Genomic DNA, 23,402 nt, shown 5'->3' with positions numbered 1-23,402 from the left:
TAGATGAACTATGCGATGATAACTTGTAAATTCCATCAAATATTTGATTAAAATAAATTATTAACTTTAATTTTGATAAAATTCCAGATTTTATCCCCACTAAAAAGTGGGACATAGTATTCACTTTTTCGCATTTGTCTGTATGCTGAATCTAAAATAATCTTTTTTTTCTTATTTTTAACATCAATAACGCCACTATATTTAGTTTAAATCACTTGTAATTCCTCTTTCCGCACACGTGATTTCATTATTAACTAGTTAGAAAATAGCTTATTATTTTAAAATTAAACAAATTTGATCCAAATTTGTAACTAGACGTGAAATAAAAAGGAATTTAAACTTCAAACTTATTCAAGGAAAAACTTGCTATAAATTCGATTGCAACAACCGCAGAGATGCATCAACTAAACTGAGACTTGCTCAGCAAAAATGGTCACCAAAATGACCAAAGTTTTCCAAAATCTCTTTGCGATTTAAATTCCGATTTACAGGTAACTAAACCAACGAACTTTGGGGTCAGAAAAATAAATGAAGAGAAATTATTTCCAGCCATGTGCAAATGGCTACGCCAGACTTTCAAAACTGTTCATCTATATCCACATCAGAATTACCAAACAGCTTCCTCCAGAATAAAGGTGGCCTCAGTGTAGCAACCATGACCTTCCGGAGGAGGAAAGATGTCAATATATAAAGTCAGCAACTCGTTGCATTTCACTAAGCATACTGATGATTTAGGATGTACTTCACGACTTCGTAAAATGAAACCACAATCCCTACGGAAGGACCAGCACGGCCAACACGGGGACCAACACCTGTAAACAGTCCTTTCATTCCTCCATCCCTGAACAGATTATAAATTAACTTCAGATTTTGGACCATGGTTGCATAACATGCTTGAATAAGCACAAGTAATTTAATCTTTGAGAAAAATAAGTTCGAATTAATAAATTCAGTTGTCGATCAAAATAAAATAAAATTAGTCATGTTGACAGTAAAAGTAAGACTTAACTTCGAAATAACTTTTTTTTTTTTTTTTTGAAACTAAGTGTGTGTAACAAATTAAGGTATTCAAACAAGTTTTGCCAGTAAGTACTTCTACTTATCTTAACCTTACCCAAACATGCTAGTATACGGAAAGGAGAAAAACCCACATATTGTATGTTCAATATGAATATAACTTAAACATGAAATTGTAGACGTAAATATGTAGGGTGATTATTTATATGAACTCCGCATAGGACCTAATCATTCATCTGGCCAGTGAAGATTTGTGGTGATTGAAAATTCCAAAAGAACAAAAATCAATGCACATCTTGCAAAATTATGCAAGCATAAATTACATTTAAACAGTAAGCCACCTTGGGAAAAAGCTGTAGATAGAAGGTTCAAATTAACTTGGATGTATTGGTGGATGTGAACTTTTCACCAATAAACTGAATTAGGTCAACAAAATAAGACTGAGTGGTTCACGTTTGATGCATGCATTACATATGGTTAGCAGACATATATGCTAAGACATACCTCCAAACCTCCACCAGTGTCTGTCTTGTCGTCATACTCAATGCCCTTGTTGGATCTCTCTGGAAAATGCACAAAACAAACCAAATTTTAAAAATAAAAATAAAAAATGGGAAAAAGAAAGAAAAAGTAGTGCACGATTATATGTTGAAATACAAGATTACATTTTTCAAGGAGTAATGCTTGAGAAAATGGAACACAAAATTTTCTAAATGGCAGGAGATATCTACATTTACACAAATTTTACAATTATATGATCAGCTTTAACATTTATAAACTCCACAAAATCACATAAACTGGATTAGTTATACCTAGACTGGCTCTGCATACAACAAAAATTGAAGTTAGGGTCATATCTTAGCTTCTGTAGATTGTTATGTCACTTCGCACAACCCTTATATTTGGCAGTTATGGAAACACACAGATTTAGATTGACTGCCAAACTCAAAGTAGCAGCAGAAAGTCAGTACCATCTAAGATCACGTGTCAGCCATATTAACAGCCTAGAACATTCATTATGCAACATTTATTATATTTTAAAAAAAATAAAATCTTACGCTCAACAAAAGAACCACTTAGAAAGAAAAGATATGTCTCATTGCAGTATAAAATCCTAAATGTAAGGAATTCAGTTTAAATGCCAGAAGATAATTTTTGGTTCAAGGGAAAACCTCAATCTGCCTTCGAGTCTTTGCAACGTCAAGCGGACACGTAGCAGCAGCAGCAAGGCTCCCAGCAACAAAACCAGCAGAGAAATTTGTCCCAAGTACACTGACTGCATTAGCTTCATCTCCCACGTAACTTAGAAGCCTCCTCCTTACCTATAACAGAGAACTTCTAATATCAAAGTTCTTGGATAAAATGTATGCAAAGATCCGATATACATGACAATAGCAAGCCCTTACTGGCTCAAGAGTTGACCAACAAATTGCAGAAAAAGGAACATCACGAGCAAGCTGTGCCCCAAGGCCAGTCCACAAAACACGGTAGTTTTGCACTGCAACGGAATAAGTTATGATGAGTTGAATCAAGACGTCCATATGAATCTCCTCATAAATTTAAGGAATTGAAAAGATTTGAGTGACACATTTTATGCATTAACAACAATACATTTTATTTGAAAGACAGAAAAAGCCAGAAAATTCCTGTAATGGCTACAAAAGCTGGAACCCCTCCCTTACCCCAAAAAAAAATTAAAAAAAAATATATAATAATAATAATAATAATAATAATAATAATAATAATAATAATAATAATAATAATAATAATAAAAATGCCTAGAGATATAGAGTTTTCTTTCATTTATGAGGTCTAACAGCATCTCTGAAGGGGAAAGTTTTGATTTTCCTTCAGTTAAAGAATTTTGAGAAAATGATTGGGATAGCCATAAAACCTAAGTTGCTTTCTAAGCACAAATCTTTAGCTGCCTGATTTTTGAAGAAATTACATAACTCTCAGTTTAACAAAATCAACCTTCTTCAATAAGCTAAGAATATCGACTTACAGCTGTTAGTGAAGCTAGTCGCGCTCTTGACCTGGTAGATTACCTCAATTAAAGTCTTCCATACTCCAGGAGGTTTCTTCCCACAATCCTTGAATGCCTGTATATCTTGTTAATAATTATTATTAGAAAAGAAAGATGGGAAGAACATATGAAAGAGAGAAAGAAAAAGCAGCTTTATAAACATTACCTGCATACGTGTTTTGGCAAGTTCAATGGGGTAGCAACTAGTGCAAGCTAAAGATCGAGCCAATGAGCCTGCCATCAATGGAGCATATGGCGTCAAACTTGGAGCATTTTGCGCAGTGAATTCCTCTAACTGGTTGCGGAAAATGTCATAGCACGGCAAGTAGATGCCCACCTGTTTGGAAAACAGTGAAGACCCTCATCTGAATATTTTATACAGGAACTCATTTCAACAAGGGATGAAAAATGGATTTTACTGCTGTGACTATTGGTCTCAGCAACCCAAAACTTACCGTGGGTACAGCGAGAGCTAATCCAGCATTTGTGCCTCTCCACAGCCTAGAAATACCTTCCTGTAAAGCATACAACAATTTCATGTCCAAGAACATTAAAATGGTAGTCTGTACAAAGCCCAAGGTTGATTCATTTATGTTAACACAGCTTGCCAAACAACATAGATGTATAAAAAGTAACTATCACCATACTACCTGTCGAATAATTTTATAGAAGACATCCAGTGTTCCTTTGTACTGGAAACAATCAGGAGGGCAAATTGATACAGTACCATGAACGCCAGCACGGGTGCATGATGGAGAACATCTTAGATCTGCAAACATCTAGCAAATACATTGCAGTAAGGTCAGTTGAACTCCACATGCCATGAAGGACAAGCAAGGAAAAATTTCAACCTAAAGTATTGAATCCACCAGATAAACTATGCTTCTCAATGGCAAACATTTCACCAAGGTTGACTGGATATCAACCAAAATGCATGTAAATATTCTTTTTATAAGCAAACAAGGTAACAGACTGGGAGCATCAAAATTAAAATGAAGATTTAACTTTAAAATGGGTCGATTTGACGAGATGTAACAGAATGACATTTTACAAGATTAAGATGTAAGTTAAATAGTTCAATCCATGGATCTAATGTCACTTTAAACACATTTTCACCACTCTAAGATCCCTTTAAGGCTCTAACGTCCATTCAACTAAATGTTGAGACAGAAAAACTAACTTGTTATAATGACAAAGATTTACATCCAACACAGCTGTTAGTCCAAGAAATTTTAAATCAGATAAAAATATACAGACTCTTGAAGTACAAATTACCATAGTTGGAACTTAGAGGTCAAGAACTGCATTAAGTATTACAAACGTAAAGTGTCAAAGTACCCCATTACTTTGTGAGGCTTATCAAAATAATTTTAAAACAAAAACTTTTGTCTGAAATTTCGTTTGCACAATTACATATGCTCGTTGCTTGTAGATATCCATTGAAATCTAAACAACGTAGGATGAGCAAAGTTTAACTCTTAATTGTTAACAATAATGTAGGATGCAAAATCAAAGAGAAAATACACTAGTTCTGTAATGAGGGCACCAGAATTTTAGGTTAAGAAATGAAAGATAATATTACATACCATATTCGGTCCGAAAAAGGCCATGCGACTTGTAAGATTACTCAACGGATGAGAGTAAGCGACTCCAGCAGCCTGTGCTTGCAGCCTCGTCTGCAAATGAATTATTAGAAAGCATATTCAAAGATACAACTTAATTTCCACGTCCAGATGAGAGAATTCTGGTTAATTTAAAATTTCGTTTTCCGCCTTGCAAGTTCAAGAACTCATAACCAATACAGCGTGACAACTGCATTCTACTTAGAAATGTATGGTTATAAATTCACAGCATGCAAGGGAAAACAAAGACTATACCCCTGTTTGTGCTTCATTAAAATGAGATTTTGAAGGAAAATGTAATTTGGAATAATATTTTTTTTTAGCGAATGTGCGATTAAAAAATAAGGAAAAATTTGGGTTTATGTGTAACATTATTTATGGGAGAATGTGTGATTGAAAATGAGTTTTGAAAAAAAAAAAAGTATTTTTGGAATAATGGTGCCCAATCAGGGGCTATATAAAGTGAAAGAATACAAATTGATGATATGTAAGGGAAATAAGATGACTCCAACATTTGCTATAAAAGTGCTGAGGACATCGGACATTTACTTATTTTATTTTATTGTTAAGCTTTATTTATTTTCTTGGACTATTATTTAGAAAATTTGACTTGTATGGGCTCGGGCCCAATCTCGTTAGAGTTGATTTACTATTTAAACCTATTTTGCATTATAATTTTCAATTTTAATGAATGAATAATTATTTTGGTGGCTTATGGTGCATCCCTCTCCTTTTTCTGCCTTCTTCTGTAAAATTCTTCTATCAGATGTGCTGTTCAAACTGTGAGACTGAGGCTGCTTAGGATGAGCGGCTTCAAGTCCATCCATGATCACCAACGATTCAGACATCAATGTGACACTTTTATCGATATCAACCATTCTAGAGGATTGATCTGCTGTATTCGTCCATGGAGTTTCGTTATGCTTCGATTCTTCTACCATCTTCCGATTAATCTCTCTTTTCAAATAGTACAATAAACCCGAAATGAAATAAATTGACCTGAAAATCAATAATTCCCAAATGGTCATAATTGCATTCTCCTAGAACAGAACATTACATATTAAGCACCCATTCAACATTTTTACTCATAAAATAGGTCTTCCAAATGGCAATTGTCCACCATGATTCGGGAAAGAAGAGGAACAAAATCAAGGCATCAATGAAAACAAACCATATGACACAAAGAACACTAATAATTCTAAACACATAAAACCAAATAAAAAAGTTTCATTTTCAGGGGGGAAAAAATCAACCAGAAATTTCAACACCCGTAACTCCTCTTTGCTTAGAAATTTTAACAACTACATAATATTCAGAAAAAGAAAAACAATAATTGACCTCCGCAATTAAATTAGAATATTACCCAAAAACACACCAACATGACGAAGTTAGTTAAAACTCAGATCAATATGCCCTGACGAATAGAAAGTCGGGTTCTTACAATAACATAAGTAAAACGAATACACACATACATATACATATTATTCAATAAGATAAATTATAACCGACCTTTTTTATATAGATTAGATAGTTACCAATAAAAAAGCACCAAAATGAAGAAATAAAATAAAAACCAGAACACTATGCCCTAAAAAATAAAAAAATAAAAAGGGTCCGCATATACTATATATATCTATTGAAGATTATGAATACATACATACACACTTATATATACCTGTTGATCTCGGCTTGTAACTACAACGTCCTGCGGTGGCTAAATCGCATTTTTATCTACCGGTTTTCCGTTTGCTAATGAGTGGAAGCAGATTTTTCCAAATTGCTTGGAGAAAATACTGACACCCCAAATATAAAGAGCTTAAGGAAAACTCGAGAATTAGGGCTGCGTTCGGCCCCGCCTTCTAGAATTCGATTTTCTCAAATTTTTCAAGTTTATAAAAAAGACACGTAGCGGCAGCTCCGAGGGGAAAATTTCACTAGAGGGTAATCAACTTACAGGTTCATTTCATGTGAGCCACCCAACTTCAATTGATTGTATAATTAAATAGTGTTTCAATTGCATAGTTATTATCTTAAAATTAAATATCGAATAAATCGAAGTTAACATTCAAATAAAATTAAGGTCCCGTTTGAGCCACATTAATGTAAAAATAAGAATGAAAAATATAATTATTACGAATTCCACACAAGAGATACAAAGTTAAACATGGTAATTTGATGTGATAAATAACGGTCATATTTTTCATTTTAATGAACAAATAATAGGAAACAAACAGGGGTTAAGAACTACCCTTCTATTGAAAACAAACGTTGAAGAATCTCCATGATTTAATCAAAATAAAAAGAATTGAAATATGTCAAAACAATGAAATAAGAGATTGTTCATTTTCTGATGTATGTAGTGATAATATATAGAATAATAAATATTTTTTGCTGTACTGGCCATAAATCTTTTCACGAAAATGTCTGTTATTACAACTTTAAGATCGAGACGTTTATTTTTTCTAAGTAGAACGTGAAGGATGACTGTTTCACAATTTTTCTATTTTAGTTAGTTTTCACACTGTTCTTATGTAAATTCGTGAAAATATCGATATTTAAGTTAAAAAAAACTTTTTAACAAGTTTAGAATGATCAAATTTTAACAAATTTTCCCTTAAAAAAAATTTAACAAAAATTAGAAATTAAAAGTCACTCAACGTACTAGCTCAAATTAAATAGCCAACTACATACCATGCTTTTTCCATTTTTTCAAAAAAAAAAAAAATTTATTTTTCACAAAAGTCCAATTTCTTTTTAAAGAAAGAAAACATCAAATATCCATTGCTCTTTGGGCAAACACTACGGATAAAAACATAGTAAATGAGGAGTAAAACTCACGATTCTCGTGCTTCTTCCTCCTCGTTTCTTCCAGTTCACCCATTTCCACTAAAGTCGCTATTTCATTTCATCTAAATCCTCGGGAAGAAATTACAAAGGCAGCATACACTCTCTAGAAACAAATTCTGTAAGCAATTTCGTTAATATATTATAAAGTACAGGAGGATTGCATCAGCCAGAGGTGAACAAAATGATCAAAACAAACCAAACTATTCAATTCGATTCTACAAAAATTTAATGATTTTAGTGCTTAAAATTGAGAACCATCTGGTTCAATTATAGTTTTAAAACCAAGAACAAAATCAAGAATCTAACTCATATATTTATGGTGAATCACAATTCATACCAAAAAATTCAAAATTTAATTGAAAATTAGGACCCAACTCTAACGTGGAGACTAACAACTACAGCTTGTCGCTTATTGTCGCATTCAGTCACCACTCTTGCATGGATTTTTGAATTTGAAGTCTCAACCTTCGATTCTTCCTCCTCATATACTCTCTCTCTCTCTCTCTCTCTCTCTCTCTCTCTCCCCTATTTTTCCTCAATCAATAATGAAACTGGAATCAAACTAAACAAGAATTGGATGCCTGGATGTTGATTCAGTTCGTGACTTAGAAAAAGTCATTTGGTTCCTTTATAATCATTGTTTTTGGGGTTCCGTTAGATTCTCTTGGAAGAAGAAAAAAAAAATCATGTCCACCCTTACAATCAGCCCTCCAAAATTCTTTCCATTTCTCTCTTGATACTATACTTTCTCGGTTTAAATTTATCAATTGCCACCAAACTTTATACTTAGTGTCACCATGGCTACTCAATTTAATTTTTTTCACCATAACCATCTCGACTTTATATTTAATGTCACTATGTCCATCCAATTTTATATACCGTTTCACGATGGTCATCCAACTTTTTTTACCATTTTCATTAATTTTAAAATAAGTAAAATGATAACTTTGCATTTTATATATAAAATAAATTTAAAAAAGAAAAATTAAAATAAAATCTTATTTAAAAAATTGACTTAAAATAATAAAATAAAAACTTATTTAAAAAAGTTTTTAAAATAAATTTAAAACTTTTTTTTTAGAAAAAAAAGTTACTCAAAAAAATAATATAAAATAAGAAGTTATTTAAAAAAAAGTTCCATTAAAAAAAAGCTTATTTAAACAAAAGATAATTAGGAAAATAAAATAAAAACTTATTTTAAAATTCAAAAAGCAAAAAACTTCTATTTTTTAAAAAAATTATTTTATATATACGGCTGTTTGTGCCCCTTTAATTTCAAAGAATGGTGTATGAAATAGTGATTGATGTTAAAATATGTGGTTAATAAGTAAAGAAATTTTTTTAATTTATGTATAATATTATTCTAATGAAGAATATGTGGTTAAAAATGAGTATTGTTGAAAAAATAATGTGGTAGAATGGTTGACAAACAGGGGTGTAATATAAAAGTTACTATTTTACCCCATCTAAAATGAATGATAATGGTGAACAAAATTGGATGGTCAGGGTGAAATGTTAAATAAAATTAGATGACCATACTAAAATATTGTATGAAATTGAGTTAATTGTTTCAATAATCACCCAACTTATACGATGGTTACGGTTTGCTCACTAAATTTCAAAATGCTTTACAGTGCTCACTAAACTTTGTCCTTTGTACCCCATTCATTATCCTCGAAAATTCATTACCTTATTTGTTGATGTGTCTAACGGGAATCTGACATGACAAGTTACAATTGCTAAAAAAATCACAATTCAACCAAATCATTGTTTAATTACTCATCCAACTTGCACAAACAGAACTTCAAAATGCTTCACAGTGGTCACTCATTTTTGAAATGTTGCACTCCATCCATTATCCCCTATTTTGTCCACTTCGTTGCTAATATATATTATGAAAATTTCACAGGTAAGTACAATTATCACAAAATTTACAACTCAACCAAGCCATCAACTTTCAAAAATCGCCATATGTAAAACCCGACTTCCACACCTCCATAAACTTTTTTAAAGCCCAATAAAGCGTCTCCAATTTTAGCCCTAAAAAATCTTAGTGATAAGTGCATTATGTTATACTTATTTAGGCCTTTAAGTTGGAGTATTTGTTCAATAATTTAATGAATTATGTCTTAATTCTAAATATATTGTGTTTGTTAGGTAAAAATCAACAAAATTTATGAAATTGGAGACAATGAACGAGAAAGAGGTTTAAAATAGACAAAGTATGATAATAAAAAAATATAAAACAATGATTGGAGATCACAAATGATCAATTGCACACAGTTAAAAGTTAAAGGGATAAAATATAGACAAAACATTTTCACAAATAAATTTCCAACCGAACACATTATGGTTTAGATTTTTAGCCCTAGATTGAAACCTATTTTTTGCACAGTAAATGTTCGAACTGGAAAAACAATATTTCTAAAAGAATTATTGGGGACACTTTATTGGGTTTTTAAATAAGCTTATGAGCCGTGAAGTCACGTTTTACATATGGTGGTTTTGGTAAGTTGATAGTTTTGTCGAGTTGTAATTTTTTTAACATTTATAACTTACCACATAAAATCTCAATACGAACATTAGCAAAAAGGATACAAAATATGACAGATAATCGATGAAGTGTAAAGTCTCAAAAATAAGTGACTATTGGGAAGCATTTCGAAGTTCAATGAGTAAACTGTGACCAAATGTAAGTTAAATGAGCAATGAAACAATTGCTTGGTTAAATTGTAAATTCTTTAACGATCATAACTTGCCACGTCAGATTTTCGTTAGCCATGTCAGCGAATAAGGTAACAGATTGGATGACGGATGAAGTGCAAACGGATAAAGTTTGGTGAGTGCCATGAAGCACTTTGAAATAAATCGTGACAATAGTATAAGTTGGATAATTGTTGAAACAATTAACTCTATGAAATTGAGCGGCCATTGTGAAATAAAATCAATTTCATAAAATCAAATTTGATGGCAATGACATTGTATATAAAATTGGGCGATCATAGTTCGACTTGAATAACCACGATGCTAATTATAAATTTCGGTGGCCATATATGGATATAAGAAAATTCTACTTGTACATAATGATTTTACATAATGGTGTCCATAATGTGATGTGACAATCATTCGATTGTTGAGTGCAAGTGTGAGATTTAAATTAAAGGTTGGATTCACGTGTAATTATGGACATCATTATGTAGACAATTATGGACACATAGCACTTCCCACGGATATATCTTACCTTTTCCTATTTTCCTTCTCTTCCCTCCAAATGAAATGGGAAATGGAGGTGGAAGAGATTGAAGATGTGCTTGAGAAAAATATAGGATTTGCATGACAAGTGAAGCAATGCAATTCGCACCATTTATCAAACCCACTTCCAGAATTCTATCAAAAATCCTTGCAAATCCGCTTCCTCGAGGAATTCCATTTCCATGGGAAAAGGAAATTCAATGAACTATGACAATACCGAGTCGGGTATCATATTCGTGAAGGGGCTTCCGGTCGATGACCATCAGGAAGCCAAGAGTCTTTATGCCATCTAAACCGCACTTGAATATCTAGAAAACCAGCTTCAATTTTTTCATGTAAATTTAATTGGTTTGAAAATTGAAATTTGAGCTGATAATATATTATATTTTTAATCAGTAGTTATAATAACATATTTTTTTCAGAATTGAAATTTGAGTCAGTATTGATGTTTATGATGCTTTAGTCTATTTTTGGGGAAAGTATAAGGTTAAAGACGGAAAAAGTTGGGATTGTTTGTAGTTTAATTGCTATACATACAGGTAGATGTGGGTTTTGTTAGGAAATTATATGAAGCAACAGGTAGCAGAGTGATTTATCTTCTAAATTTTCTGATCTATAATGAAACAACCATAATTAATTAAGGAGCAGCTATTTTCATCCACCAATCTTATACATATATCACACTCTAAATCCATTTCTATTACAATTTTAGAATTAAAAAAAGACAATATTCATCCCCATTACATTCCAACATTACGCTTATTAAATTTATTCATTTAAACACTATCCGCAAAGTTTGACCAAAAACAAATTTTCTCTGGGTATTTTATCGTTCCACATGAATTATTGCTATTATTTGTTGCTTTATTATGAGAACTAGTGAACTACACAAATGGTTATCCTGCAAACTTCATATCCTTTTCGGATTTCACTGCTGATATCAAACTTAAATAGCTTAAATGTGAATTTCGAAGAATTTTCTGCTTAATTACATATGTTTTGTTTGATAATATCCCAAAGCGTGAGCAATACTACATTTTGTTAGAAGAATTTACTTGTACAAGCTTACCGATTCTCTTATTACGCAAGAATTTGCTCCTACACGGACTAATTACTATGGAAAGTAGACAATTGACATATTAGATTTCACAGTTCAATTGCTTTATGAGAAATGAATCGTGGATTGCTGCTCTGTCTTTGTCCTACTTTCCCCTTTTTGTCTGTAAAAAAATGCTTGGTTGCCATTTTATGAATATTGTGGTTTTAGTTTAGTGTAAAGTCTCAATGAATATAAGAGGTCCAAAAGCATTTAATGAGAATAAATATTAGTGGATGAATTTAGAGTGATAGGTTTTATTTGATTTTATTCTTGTCTATTTAAATAAATTTACATAAGGTTAAAAATGTAATTTATAAATTTTACTATAAAGTGGATAGATATATAAGAATGATGGATGAAAACTGGTCCTATTAAATATTATATTATTGTGGGCTATCTTTTAACGGAGAACAACTAAAGTTTCAATGGTAGAGAACCATGGACGAAGTGCATTGCCTCCTTATTCTTTGGTTTTGAGAACTTAAGATGTTTCTTGCTTTAGAGATCTTCCTTGAGATTTACGTCTACAACTTCGCATGAAGTATTTGTTGAAGCTTCCATGAAAGTATAGAGAACAATGGGATGGCCACATTCGAGAAGTGTAGGAGATGTAGGGACAACCTCTCTGCTCTTTTTCTTGCAAATATCTAAGTAGAAAATTATAGTGAATGAAAATCAACTCTAGGATGCACGAAATTCTCACTGTTAGTTAAATGAGGGATGGATATATGAAAGAACAAGGGCCTTATTTATAATTAATCAAATTGGTAGTAGTGGGTTTACTCGATTAAACTCCGTTTTGATGGGACTTTGGATCGATATAAGGCGCAGTTAATTGCCATGAGTAATAGGCAGAAGTATGGAGTGGATTATAAGCAGACATTTGCTCCAGTTGCCAAGATGAATACATTATGGGCTGTTATTTCTATTACTACTTCTTAAGATTGGTCGCTTTATCAAATGGATGTCAAAAAATGCCTTTCTCCATGGTAATCTCAAAGAGGAAGTTTACGTTATGCTACCTCTTAGCCTAACCTCCTCATCTTCCTCGGATGTCAATAAATTGAAGTGCTCGTTATATGGGTTGAAACAAGCTCCACAGGCCCGATTTGACAAATTTCGATCTACATCATTTATCCTTCCAACAGAGCCAGTATGACCCTTTCTTATTTCTACCCTTTCTTATTTCTTTATAAGAACTCTACTATTCTTCTCATCGTCTACGTTGACGATATTGTTATCACTGGTATGGATTCTGCCTTGATTATTAGTCTACAGCAGCACCTTCACACATCTTTTCATACGAAGGATCTTGGTTCTCTTACGTACTTCTTAGGGTTGGAAGTTCACATTGATCCCTCTAATATCTTTCTGAACCAACATAAGTACACACATGATTTGATAAGGTTGGTTGGTATGCAGGACTCATCTATTATAGATACTCCTCTAAAAGTACACACAATATCGTAGTGAAGAGGGTTATCATCTATCTGATCCTACTGTGTTTCGTCAACCGACTGGCAGTTTAAATCATCTTATTGTTACTAGACTAGATATTTCCTTCGCGGTCCAGCAAGTTAGGGAGTTTATGCACATTCCACATCATCTCCATTTTGCAGCCGTTCGTCGTATCATTCGCTATCTCATAGGCACACCTAGTCGTGGATTGTTTTTTCTTGTTGGCTCTCCTATTCGCTTTATTGCTTTTAGTTATGCCGATTGGGCTGGCTGTCCTGACATTCGATGACCTGTTACAGGATGGTGTATGTTTCTTGGTGATTCTTTGATCTCCTAGAAGAGTAAGAAGCAAGATCGATTTTCTAAGTCTTCTACTAAATTTGAATATCGCACGATGTCTGCTGTCTATTTCGGGATCATCTAGCTTCGTGGTCTTCTGGCTGAACTTGGGTTTTCTTAATCCGCTCCTACTCATCTCCATGCTAATAACATAAGTGTCATTCATATTGCAGCTAATCCTATTTATCATAAGTGTACAAGACATATTGGGTGGACTGTCATTCTATTCGGGAGCCTTGGATACTCATGTCATTTCTCTTCATCATATTTCCACTACCCTTCGGATAGTTGACATTTTTACAAAGGCCATGACTCGACAACGTCATCAGTTTCTTGTGAGCAAAGTGATTCTTCTTGACCAACCAACATCAATTTGAGGGGGTATTAGTAGGATATATTCTGTATATCTATATATTTCATAAATAGTTAGCAAGAATCTGTATATTCCATACATAAATAGCATGAATTGTGTAACGGCTGATTTACTGCCTTATAATTAACCATCTTTTATCTATTTAAGGAGAACAACTCTCAAAGTGAGAGTCATTCAAAACTGAAATCAATTGCCTTTTGACAAATCGATTGCCCAGAAATTGTGGAAAAGTTGCAGTAATATTTTCTTTGGGGGCATCATATTCTGTTTTCCTTATCTCTAGCAGCCACCTTTGCCATAAGTGCCATAGTGTCATTAGTAGGGACATCAACAGAGATTTGCCTTCTCTTTTCTTCTTATTGAATAATGGAATACACTTCATTGAAACTTGGAAGACGTTTGATAAGAAGGATTTGAGCCTTAAGGCCTTTGTATGAGCCATTAAGTCCCATGAGAAATATCATCACCCAATCCCTCTCTTGATTATTTACTATTGTCTTTAGTCCCCCACAAGTGCAATTAGGAATGCATTCATAATTCAACAACTCATCAAGGGTAGTGAGTTTTGAGAAGGACATACTTACATAGTCTTCGTTCTGCTGTAAACTTGCAATACCTTGCTTTATCTCATAAATTCTGGTACATTTTGTTGTGTAAGTCACTGCTCAAGTTCCAGCCACAATAAGTGAACCGTTTAAGCATAGAGTGTGCTTGACTTGGTATCCATGGACATGGTATTCTGCAACCTGGTGATGACGATATCATTGCAGCACAACCAATGATCCATCAGTGGATTGTTTGCATCAACAGGTTCAGAAATACTCTCATCTGTAAAGCCTAACATGTTCTTAATTCGGAGAGCTCTCTTCATTGATCTTGCCTAGGAATGATAGTTGCTGGAATCCAACATTTGAGTAACCAAATATGCTCCAAAACTATCATTACTCCTAATAAAATATGGGCTATATGGCTGGGATGGATCAACAGAGTTTGGATTTGGATTTGGAGGTAGGTTTTGATTTTGATTTAAGTTGGTAGAATTCTCTTGTTCTGGATTTGGAGGTGGGTTTTGATTTTGATTTGAGTCGATAGAATCCTCTTGAGCCATGGTGGCTCTGATACCATGAAAATTGAAAAACAAAGTGAAGAATCAAGTTGGGAGAAATTGTTGTATTTCATTGTGTTAAGAATACAAACGAGTGGTAGGCTATTTATACAATTGTCTAGAAAAAAGAGAAGGAATCCATAACAAACTCTATACAAATTTTAGAAACCGTATAACTTCACACCCCTCCAAACAAATATTTTTTTTTTTTTTTTCCTCCCCCCAAAAAAAAAAAAAAAAAAAAAAAAAAAAATCTTCTAGAAGGCTCCAGTAGATACATCAGAATATACCCTCAACTATCCTCCTTGAATTCTTCTAGAATTTCTAAACCTTGTTGGCATTGTTGATTGTGAAATAATTGTTGCCTTTGTCCACTTTGCTGGCTACTGGAAGTGTGCATTTTCGTCATATTTCAACACCCCCATTGTTGAGTTATTTTAACTTTTCCAGTTTTCCATGAACCTCTATGCACATTGCATATAATCATATAGTTTCTGCTAATGTATGTTTCTTAATGGACTAACTGATGTACGCTACATGGCAAAAAAAGGGATGAACACCTATATGGTTCATGTAGTATGTATTAATTAATAGAAAGTAGAAAAGGTAAATGACGAATGAAAACCTAAGTTGAGGAAGTATCATGCAGTATGCTCAGAAGAAGCAGCTGCCTGTCAAGTACCCTTGACAATTTCTATATTTTAGAACAAGACTATTCTCCTCAATCAATCTTTGTAAAGATGTATTTTTATCATGTATTGTATTATATAGCAGTTCACATTTAATATTGTATAATGTATAATTTTTTGGTTATGTTGGCAAATGGAGTCTTTGCAACAGAAACAATCAAAAAGCTTCCCCTGTAAGGTATATTTTACTATCTCTTAGTCACGATACTTTCTTGCATCGGTATACGTCTCATTTACAATTGCTATACCAATTATGTTGTGATGTTTTCTTTTGCAATTGGATGTTTAGAGGCTGTATTTTTTTTATTTTTTATTTATAGAAATTGCTATGGCTGGAGGTAAATCTCGATCATCTTCAGCTTTCTTATTAAAAGATTCTAGGATTCAAGCTTCTAGAGAAAGGAGTAATGATATTCTGGATTGTGGAATTGTAGTGTAGAAAATTCAGACGATTGATTTTGACTGTAGGTGATTCGGAATTATTTTGAGATGAATGATGTACCATATTTAATTGTTTCCTTAGTTAGGTAGGCAAATTTGCTATCTCCTAATTTAGGATATTCTTTTCCATTCTTGCACTTATCAGTTTGTATATAAATACATCAACAGAGAAATGAATAATACAATTCATACAAAATTTCGTGTGTTTCATTGCATTCTACATGGTATCAGAGCTAGGCCCTCTTTGTCCTAGCAATTCATGACAGAAATTCCAACCGATAGTAAGGAATCCACAACCTCTGAATCTCTTCAAAGTGAGACAGAGATTATCTTCTCCATGGGTTTAATAATGTCAAAAACACCACCTTTCAACTCACTATCGAAAAGTTGAATGGAAGAAATTTTCGTGAATGGGCCCAATCAGTCTAATTAATAATCGACGGCAAAGGGAAGTTAGGTTACCTCACTGGTGACACAAAAAGGCCAGTTGAAGCCACCCTTCTTAAAAAATGGAAATCTAAGTACTCCATGATAACCACATGGCTTGTAAATTCAATGGCACCATTTATAGGCAAAACCTATCTATTTCTGCCGACTGCAAATGAGGTCTAGGATGCAGTAAAAGAAACATATTCTAATGGAGAAAATACCTCAAAAATCTTTGAAATAAAGACCCGACTGTGGCAGACTAAGCAGGAGATAGAGAAGTCACGGACTATTAGTTGGAAATGACAAATCTTTGGCAAGAACTTGACCTAAGACTCAAAGAGGAATGTGAATGCTCAGGTGATAGTGTTCGCTACAAGAAGAGAGTCGAAAATGAAAGGGTGTTCGAATTTCTTGTCAGCCTCAATCACGAATTCGATGATGTACGGAGAAGAATCCTGAGCTGGCGGCCACTGTCATCAACGAGGGAGGCATTTGCAGAAGTAAGAAGAGAAGAAAAGAGAATCGTCGGAAGATCATGATGAACGGCAACTTTGAAGGCATGGTGGAACCTTTTGCGATGATGTCGAGAGGAAGTGAATTTGGCCTGCGGAAAACGGATGGAAAATCAGTGAATGGATGGAAAATGGAGTATACAAATATCTAAATCCATAACATTAAAATCCGTTCTTCATGTTCCAAATTTATCTTATAACTTGTTGTCCATTAGTCAGTTGATAAAAAACTCAAATTGCTCAGCTAAAATTGTCCATCTACTGTATTTTCGGGACCTCTTATCGAGGAAGACAATTGACAATGTTAAAGAGTATGAGGGTCTCTACTACTTTAAGGAGGCAGATATTAGTAAGCCAAGTTAAACTGCAATTTGTGATTCTGCATTTATCTCTAGGGATAGTGAAATCTTATTGTGGCATTACAGAATGGGCAACCTTAATATGCAATGTCTAAACGTGTACTTCCATCTACTTTTATGAATAAAACATTCTTTGACTTTCAATGTGAAATTTGTGAACTAGCAAAACACAACGTATTGTATTTCCAAAATCCATGTGCAAACCATCTAAACCATTCACTATGATCTACAGTATCTATGGAGACCTTCACGAATTCCAAATCGTACTCACACAAAATGGTTTGTTACTTTTGTCGATGATCATGCTCGGGTTTGTTGGGTTTATTTGCTAAAAGAAACATTTGAAGTTCGTTCAGTATTCATCAACTTTTACTCAATCATTCAAACACGGTTTCAAACTCAAATTCAAATCCTCCACACAGATAACGGCACTGAATTCTTCAACTCCACTTTATGATACTACCTACAAAAACATAGGATAGTTCACCAAAGTTCTTGTGTTGACACTCACCAACAAAAATGGGATTGCTGAACGCAAGAATAGACATCTCCATGAAGTTGCCCGTGCTTTGGAGTTTACTACCAAAATGCCAAAACTATTTTGGGGAGATGCAATTCTCATATCCACCTACCTTATTAATCGAATGTCTAATCGCACGCTTGACTTTGAATCACCCCTCCAAAAATTCCAGAAATTCTTCCTTGCTTCACGATTATATTCAAACCTGCATGTTAAGGGAATATAATCCAACATTGGTTAAATACTGAAATATAGACCAACTTATAAGATCTTGTGCTACTCTGTTTAATAAGGTTAACCTTTTAAGATGAAATTCTAAGTCTTAACATGGTATTGAAACTTATTTAGCTCCAACGAGTGATTCGATTCGATTCGATCCGATTAAGATTCAATTAATAAGCATACAAATTTTAAGATTGATCTGCTCAAACGAGCCACCATTTTACGGGGCATGTTAAGTGAATATAATCCACATTGGTTAAGTACCGAAATATAGACCAACTTATAAGATCTTGGGCTACTCTGCTTAATAAGGTTAACCTTTTAAGATGGAATCACAAATCTTAACACTACCTTTTAAGGTATCTGGTTATACTTCTTTCATTCATATTCACTCTCACAATCGAAATAAACTATATCATTGTGCGATCAAATGTGTATTCATTAGATACTCAAAAAGGTTGTAGATATTATGGTCCATCTACAAAAACGATTTTCGTAAGCCTTGATGTCACATTCTTTGAAAGGACACCCTATTTTCAAAAGCCCTCTCTTCAAGGGGAGAATTTGAGTGAAGATCGGTTTACATATTTTGATTTCGATCCTCTCGAACATATCAAACACTGACCTAGATCCCATCATACCACCAAGTTCTGATACGCCACAGATATAACAAAACTTGAACTTAGGGAGGAAAACATAAAGACAATGAGATACTAGTTTACTCAAGGAGGCCAAAGTCAAGATATAACCTCATATTTGAAGCATCATAAGAGTTGGAACCGATGATAGCTCCAGATCCTCATGAGTCTAAATTTCCTGATATCAATTTACCCATTGCACTTAGGAAACAAAACCAGGTCATGTACTCTTTACCAAATTTCAAAATTCATATCATATAATACTTTATCTACAAGATTTCGTACTTTTACATCCAAACTTGACAATACATCAATTCCAAAAAATATTAAGGAAGCTTTGGAAGACCCTAAATGGAGAAATGCAGTAATGGAAGAAATGCAAGCTCTACAGAAAAATGAGACTTGGGATGTGATGGATCTACTGAAAGGAAAGAAACCCGTGGGGTGCAAATGGGTGTTCAATGTGAAATTTAAGGCTGATGGGACAATAAAAAGATACAAGGCTCGTCTTGTGGTTAAAGGATACACACAAATTTACGACATAGATTATACAAAAATATTTGCACCAGTGGGCCAAGTTAAATACGATACGAATCATCTTATCTTCAGCAATCAAATTGAATTGGCATCTTCAACAATTAGACACCAAAAATGCATTTCTAAATGGGGAATTGGAAGAAGAAGTATTCATGATACTATATCTGGTTTCTATTTACAAGAGAAAAATCGAGTTTGTAAACTTAGAAAATCTCTATATGGTCTTCAGCAATCACCAAGAGCATGGTTCAACCGATTTGCTATGATATTGAAACAACAATGTATCCACCAATGTTATCAAAACTGGTCCGGCCTGGCCTGGCTCATTCAACCAGTAAAATCGGGAATTGGGCCCAAAATCGGGCCTATCATGCTCGGTTAACCGCTTAAAAACCTATTGAACCGGCTGGTTTAACCATAAATCAACAAACCGATCGCGGTTTTGGGGTTTTTCAATTTTATTTTTTTTAGTTTAAAAAGATTCCAACTTCATGAATGGGCCTCACAAACAAAAATTCAAAGGCTCGTAGAGAAATATTGGATGGCACGCTCCTTTTATGGATACACCTCTCTCAAATGGTTTCATAAACTTTTAATGTAGGATAGTGCATTTTATAGATACACTTCTTTCCAATGGTTTCATAAATTTTCAATGTGGGATGATAGCATTACAAAAATGTTAACAAATTATAGGATAATGAATTTAATTGACAAATTATTAACATTAATTTTTTAAAAAAAAATATTGTTTTCATAGTATTTTATTATTTTTGTATGTATTTATTGTATTCGGCTCGATCCCGGTTGGACCTTTTGACTTTTGACCCTTTACCTTTTCCTAGTTGATGACCAGGTCGGTTTTCAAAACATTGGTATCAGCAAAGATAGTCAGATCAGACCGTGTTCTTCCAACAATCAAAATGTGGTAGGAAAACTATTTTAATTGTATACGTTGATTATATAATCCTTATTGGAGACAACATAATTGAAATGGAAAGACTAAAAAAACACTTGGCGACTAAGTTCAAAGTAAAAGGCTAGGACATATGCGATACTTCTCGGGGATGGAAGTTAGAAGGTCATAAAAGGGTATTATTGTTTCACAACGAAAATACATTCATGACCTCCTTTTTGAAACATGCATGTTTTGATGTAAACCCAGTGACATACCAATTGATACGGGAAGCAATATAGAAAATACTAGAAAGTCAGCCAAGAAAGACAGATATCAATGGCTAGTTGGGAAATTAATCTATTTATCTCATACTAGACCAGACATTGCATTTGCAGTAAGCGTGGTAAGTCAACATATGCATTTACCAAAGAAAATTCACTTGGAAGCAGCATATAGAATCCTCAGGTATCCGAAAAGCTCATCAAGAAAGGGACTATTCTTCAAGAAAAATGAAGGGAATGAAGTATAAGTATTTATAGTTATAAACTAGGCTAGTTCTATAGAAGACAGAAGATCAACTACTGGTTACTGTACATATGTATGGGACAACTTGGTAATTTGGAGAAGTAAGAAATAGAATGTAATGGCGAGAAGTAGTGTCAAAGTCGAGTTTAGAGCTGTTGCACAAGGAATATGTAAATGATTGTGGTTAAAGAAACTTTTGAAAGAATTATAGGTCATTGTAAAACTTCCAATCAAGCTACACTATGACAACAAGGCAACAATCAACATTTCTTTGAACCCAGTGCAACACGATCGAACCAAATATGTAGAAGTGAACTGAGCCTTTATCAAAGAAAAAATTGAAGATGGAGTGATTTGTATGACCTATGTCCCTACAAAAGAACACATAGCAGACATCTTCACCAAAGGACTACCTCGACAAAGCTTTGATGATTTCATTTGGAAGTAGGAAATTGTCAATATTTACCATCCAACTTGAGGGGAAGTGTAGAAAATCGGGATGATTGATTGTGATTGTAGGTGATTTGGAATTATTTTGAGACGATTGATGTATCATATTTAATTGTTTCCATTGTTAGGTAGGCAAATTTGCTATCTCCTAATTTAGGAGATTCTTTTCCATTCTTGCACTTATTAGTTTGTATATAAATACATCAACAGAGGAATGAATAATACAATTCATACAGAATTTCGTGCGTTTCATTGCATTCTACATGTAGTGTCTGAATTCTTCAAGGATAAACTAACTCAATCTGCAAGGAAAGTGGGAAGTCAAACAATTTTACTTGCGACAAGATCATTAGTGCCTCTAATGAGAGTAGGAGGCGAGATCCTCAATGCAAAGTCTGGAGAATTTGGTATTATTGTCATCACCGGAACTTTGCATATTGTTTCAGGGGTATTAGGATTCCTCAATGGATAAGTCTATACGTGATAAACTTTCTTGTCCTTTTCTTGTTTATTTTAATGATGACAATTTGCCGGTTAATGCCCCAGGTTTTCAAATGTAAACTTAGTCTTGTACATAGGAAAAGTGTGGCAGCGAATATCTAGCTTATGATACATATAAATTAAGGACATGTTTCATAATGCAATAATTGACTGCATTGGACAATATTGGGGCTATAACTATTAACCTTTTTTTCTTGTTTAATATTGTTTAACATTGCCCAATCCACCTTACCAAACGTGGCATAATGGCTAGTTTGGTAATTGGACTCGACAATATCAGTGAAGAAAAAGAAGCTAAAATTTTGTCTATTGTGTTATCCAACCGTTTCTAGTACATGATTGCACAAATCAAGAAAGGCAGACGTGAAAATTTTTATAGTTGTTTTGTTCGATACTATCCAATCAAACATAACGTAAATACGTTTCTCTTGTGCAACACAGTTATGTCGCTTCACGATAATTTGGCTGAATTCTTTGATTATGGTCCTTACTATGTTAATTTGGCTGGATTCTATGCAGATGGTCCTTTCTATTCTTTATAAAGCATCCCTCTATTTGGCTGAACCACATAGAGGTCCCTTGTTGGTGCCAAAATTGAATTGGTCACAATTGAATGTCTCTCTCTCATAAATGCAAGCTATAACATCTTTTGCCCCCCTTGTATTACATTGGATTCCAGGTTTAGCAAAAAATTGAGATTACATCTTATTCTTAAAATTTTCCAAGTTAACCAATATAAACTTTAATCTACAGGGTACGTACAGGCTGTAGGGGCCATGCTGTTTGAGATGTTCCCCCTCAACACACCATCAAGTTATAGTACTCTTGCCGGGTATGTATGTACCTTCATCATTTTTTCTTTTTAAATTCCAGAGTTGATGGATTTTTCAAACCAGTCATTTACCTATGATAAGAGTTAAACCAACCAAATGTTCTTTTGACAGGATCAATATTGGTTAAAATGATTCTGTTATTTGATAGTTTAAAGGAGGAATGACTAGAGTGAGCTTAGATGCTGATACTCTAGGGGGACTCCGAAGGTGCTAGATTTACGAAAACTACTAGCCATGGGTAAAATTTTCTCGGGATAAGAAGGTTCAGATTATGTTCGGTCAAAGTCGAAAATCTCCTGGTTGAAGCTGAACTAGCTACACTTGGAGTGATAGGAAGTAATAATAGGAGTGAGACATTTAAAGTGGAAGAACAATCCCTTTGTTGGAAATAGCAATGAAATCTAGAATTACGTTGATTCACTTTATTTTTTTTTAAAATTTTAAAATGAATGGTAAATTTGTTATAATCAAAAGTTTTAAATACAAGGAATTTGTCCATGCCTAATTTATTTAAGATCTTAAGCTAGAACATAAATATAATGGGAGCTTTAATTTTCATGTTGCCAACTACTTTCTCATTAGTCAACATCATAGAAAGAAAGCCTTAATTTAATATTAAGTTTCATAATGTAGGATAGAAAGCAATTGCACACATTAATGTTTGGATTAAATAGCACAATTTTTTACCTCCCTAGGTTCAAAAGTAATGTTTT

At 33.6% G+C, this 23,402-nt stretch overlaps 1 protein-coding gene across 1 annotated transcript; it reads right to left on the bottom strand.

Moving 5' to 3' along the window:
* Positions 1-350: 350 nt before the first annotated feature.
* Positions 351-22,665, bottom strand: LOC111405609 (mitochondrial carrier protein MTM1). Its single transcript, XM_023034568.1, has 11 exons — positions 22,660-22,665; positions 14,650-14,653; positions 4,630-4,719; positions 3,694-3,822; positions 3,499-3,558; positions 3,210-3,380; positions 3,023-3,119; positions 2,424-2,515; positions 2,190-2,339; positions 1,522-1,580; positions 351-841 (listed from the first exon to the last, which is right to left on the bottom strand). The coding sequence occupies exons 3-11, from the start codon at positions 4,651-4,653 to the stop codon at positions 715-717; spliced, it is 909 nt and encodes a 302-aa protein (XP_022890336.1). The 5' UTR covers positions 4,654-4,719; positions 14,650-14,653; positions 22,660-22,665; the 3' UTR covers positions 351-714.
* Between the last annotated feature and the right edge of the window lie 737 nt (positions 22,666-23,402).

The sequence above is a fragment of the Olea europaea genome, chromosome 12, assembly GCF_002742605.1.
Source record: "Olea europaea var. sylvestris chromosome 12, O_europaea_v1, whole genome shotgun sequence".
Lineage (NCBI taxonomy): Eukaryota > Viridiplantae > Streptophyta > Magnoliopsida > Lamiales > Oleaceae > Olea > Olea europaea.
Note: the sequence above shows the minus strand (reverse complement) of the source record. Positions and strands in the feature narration are given on the sequence as shown.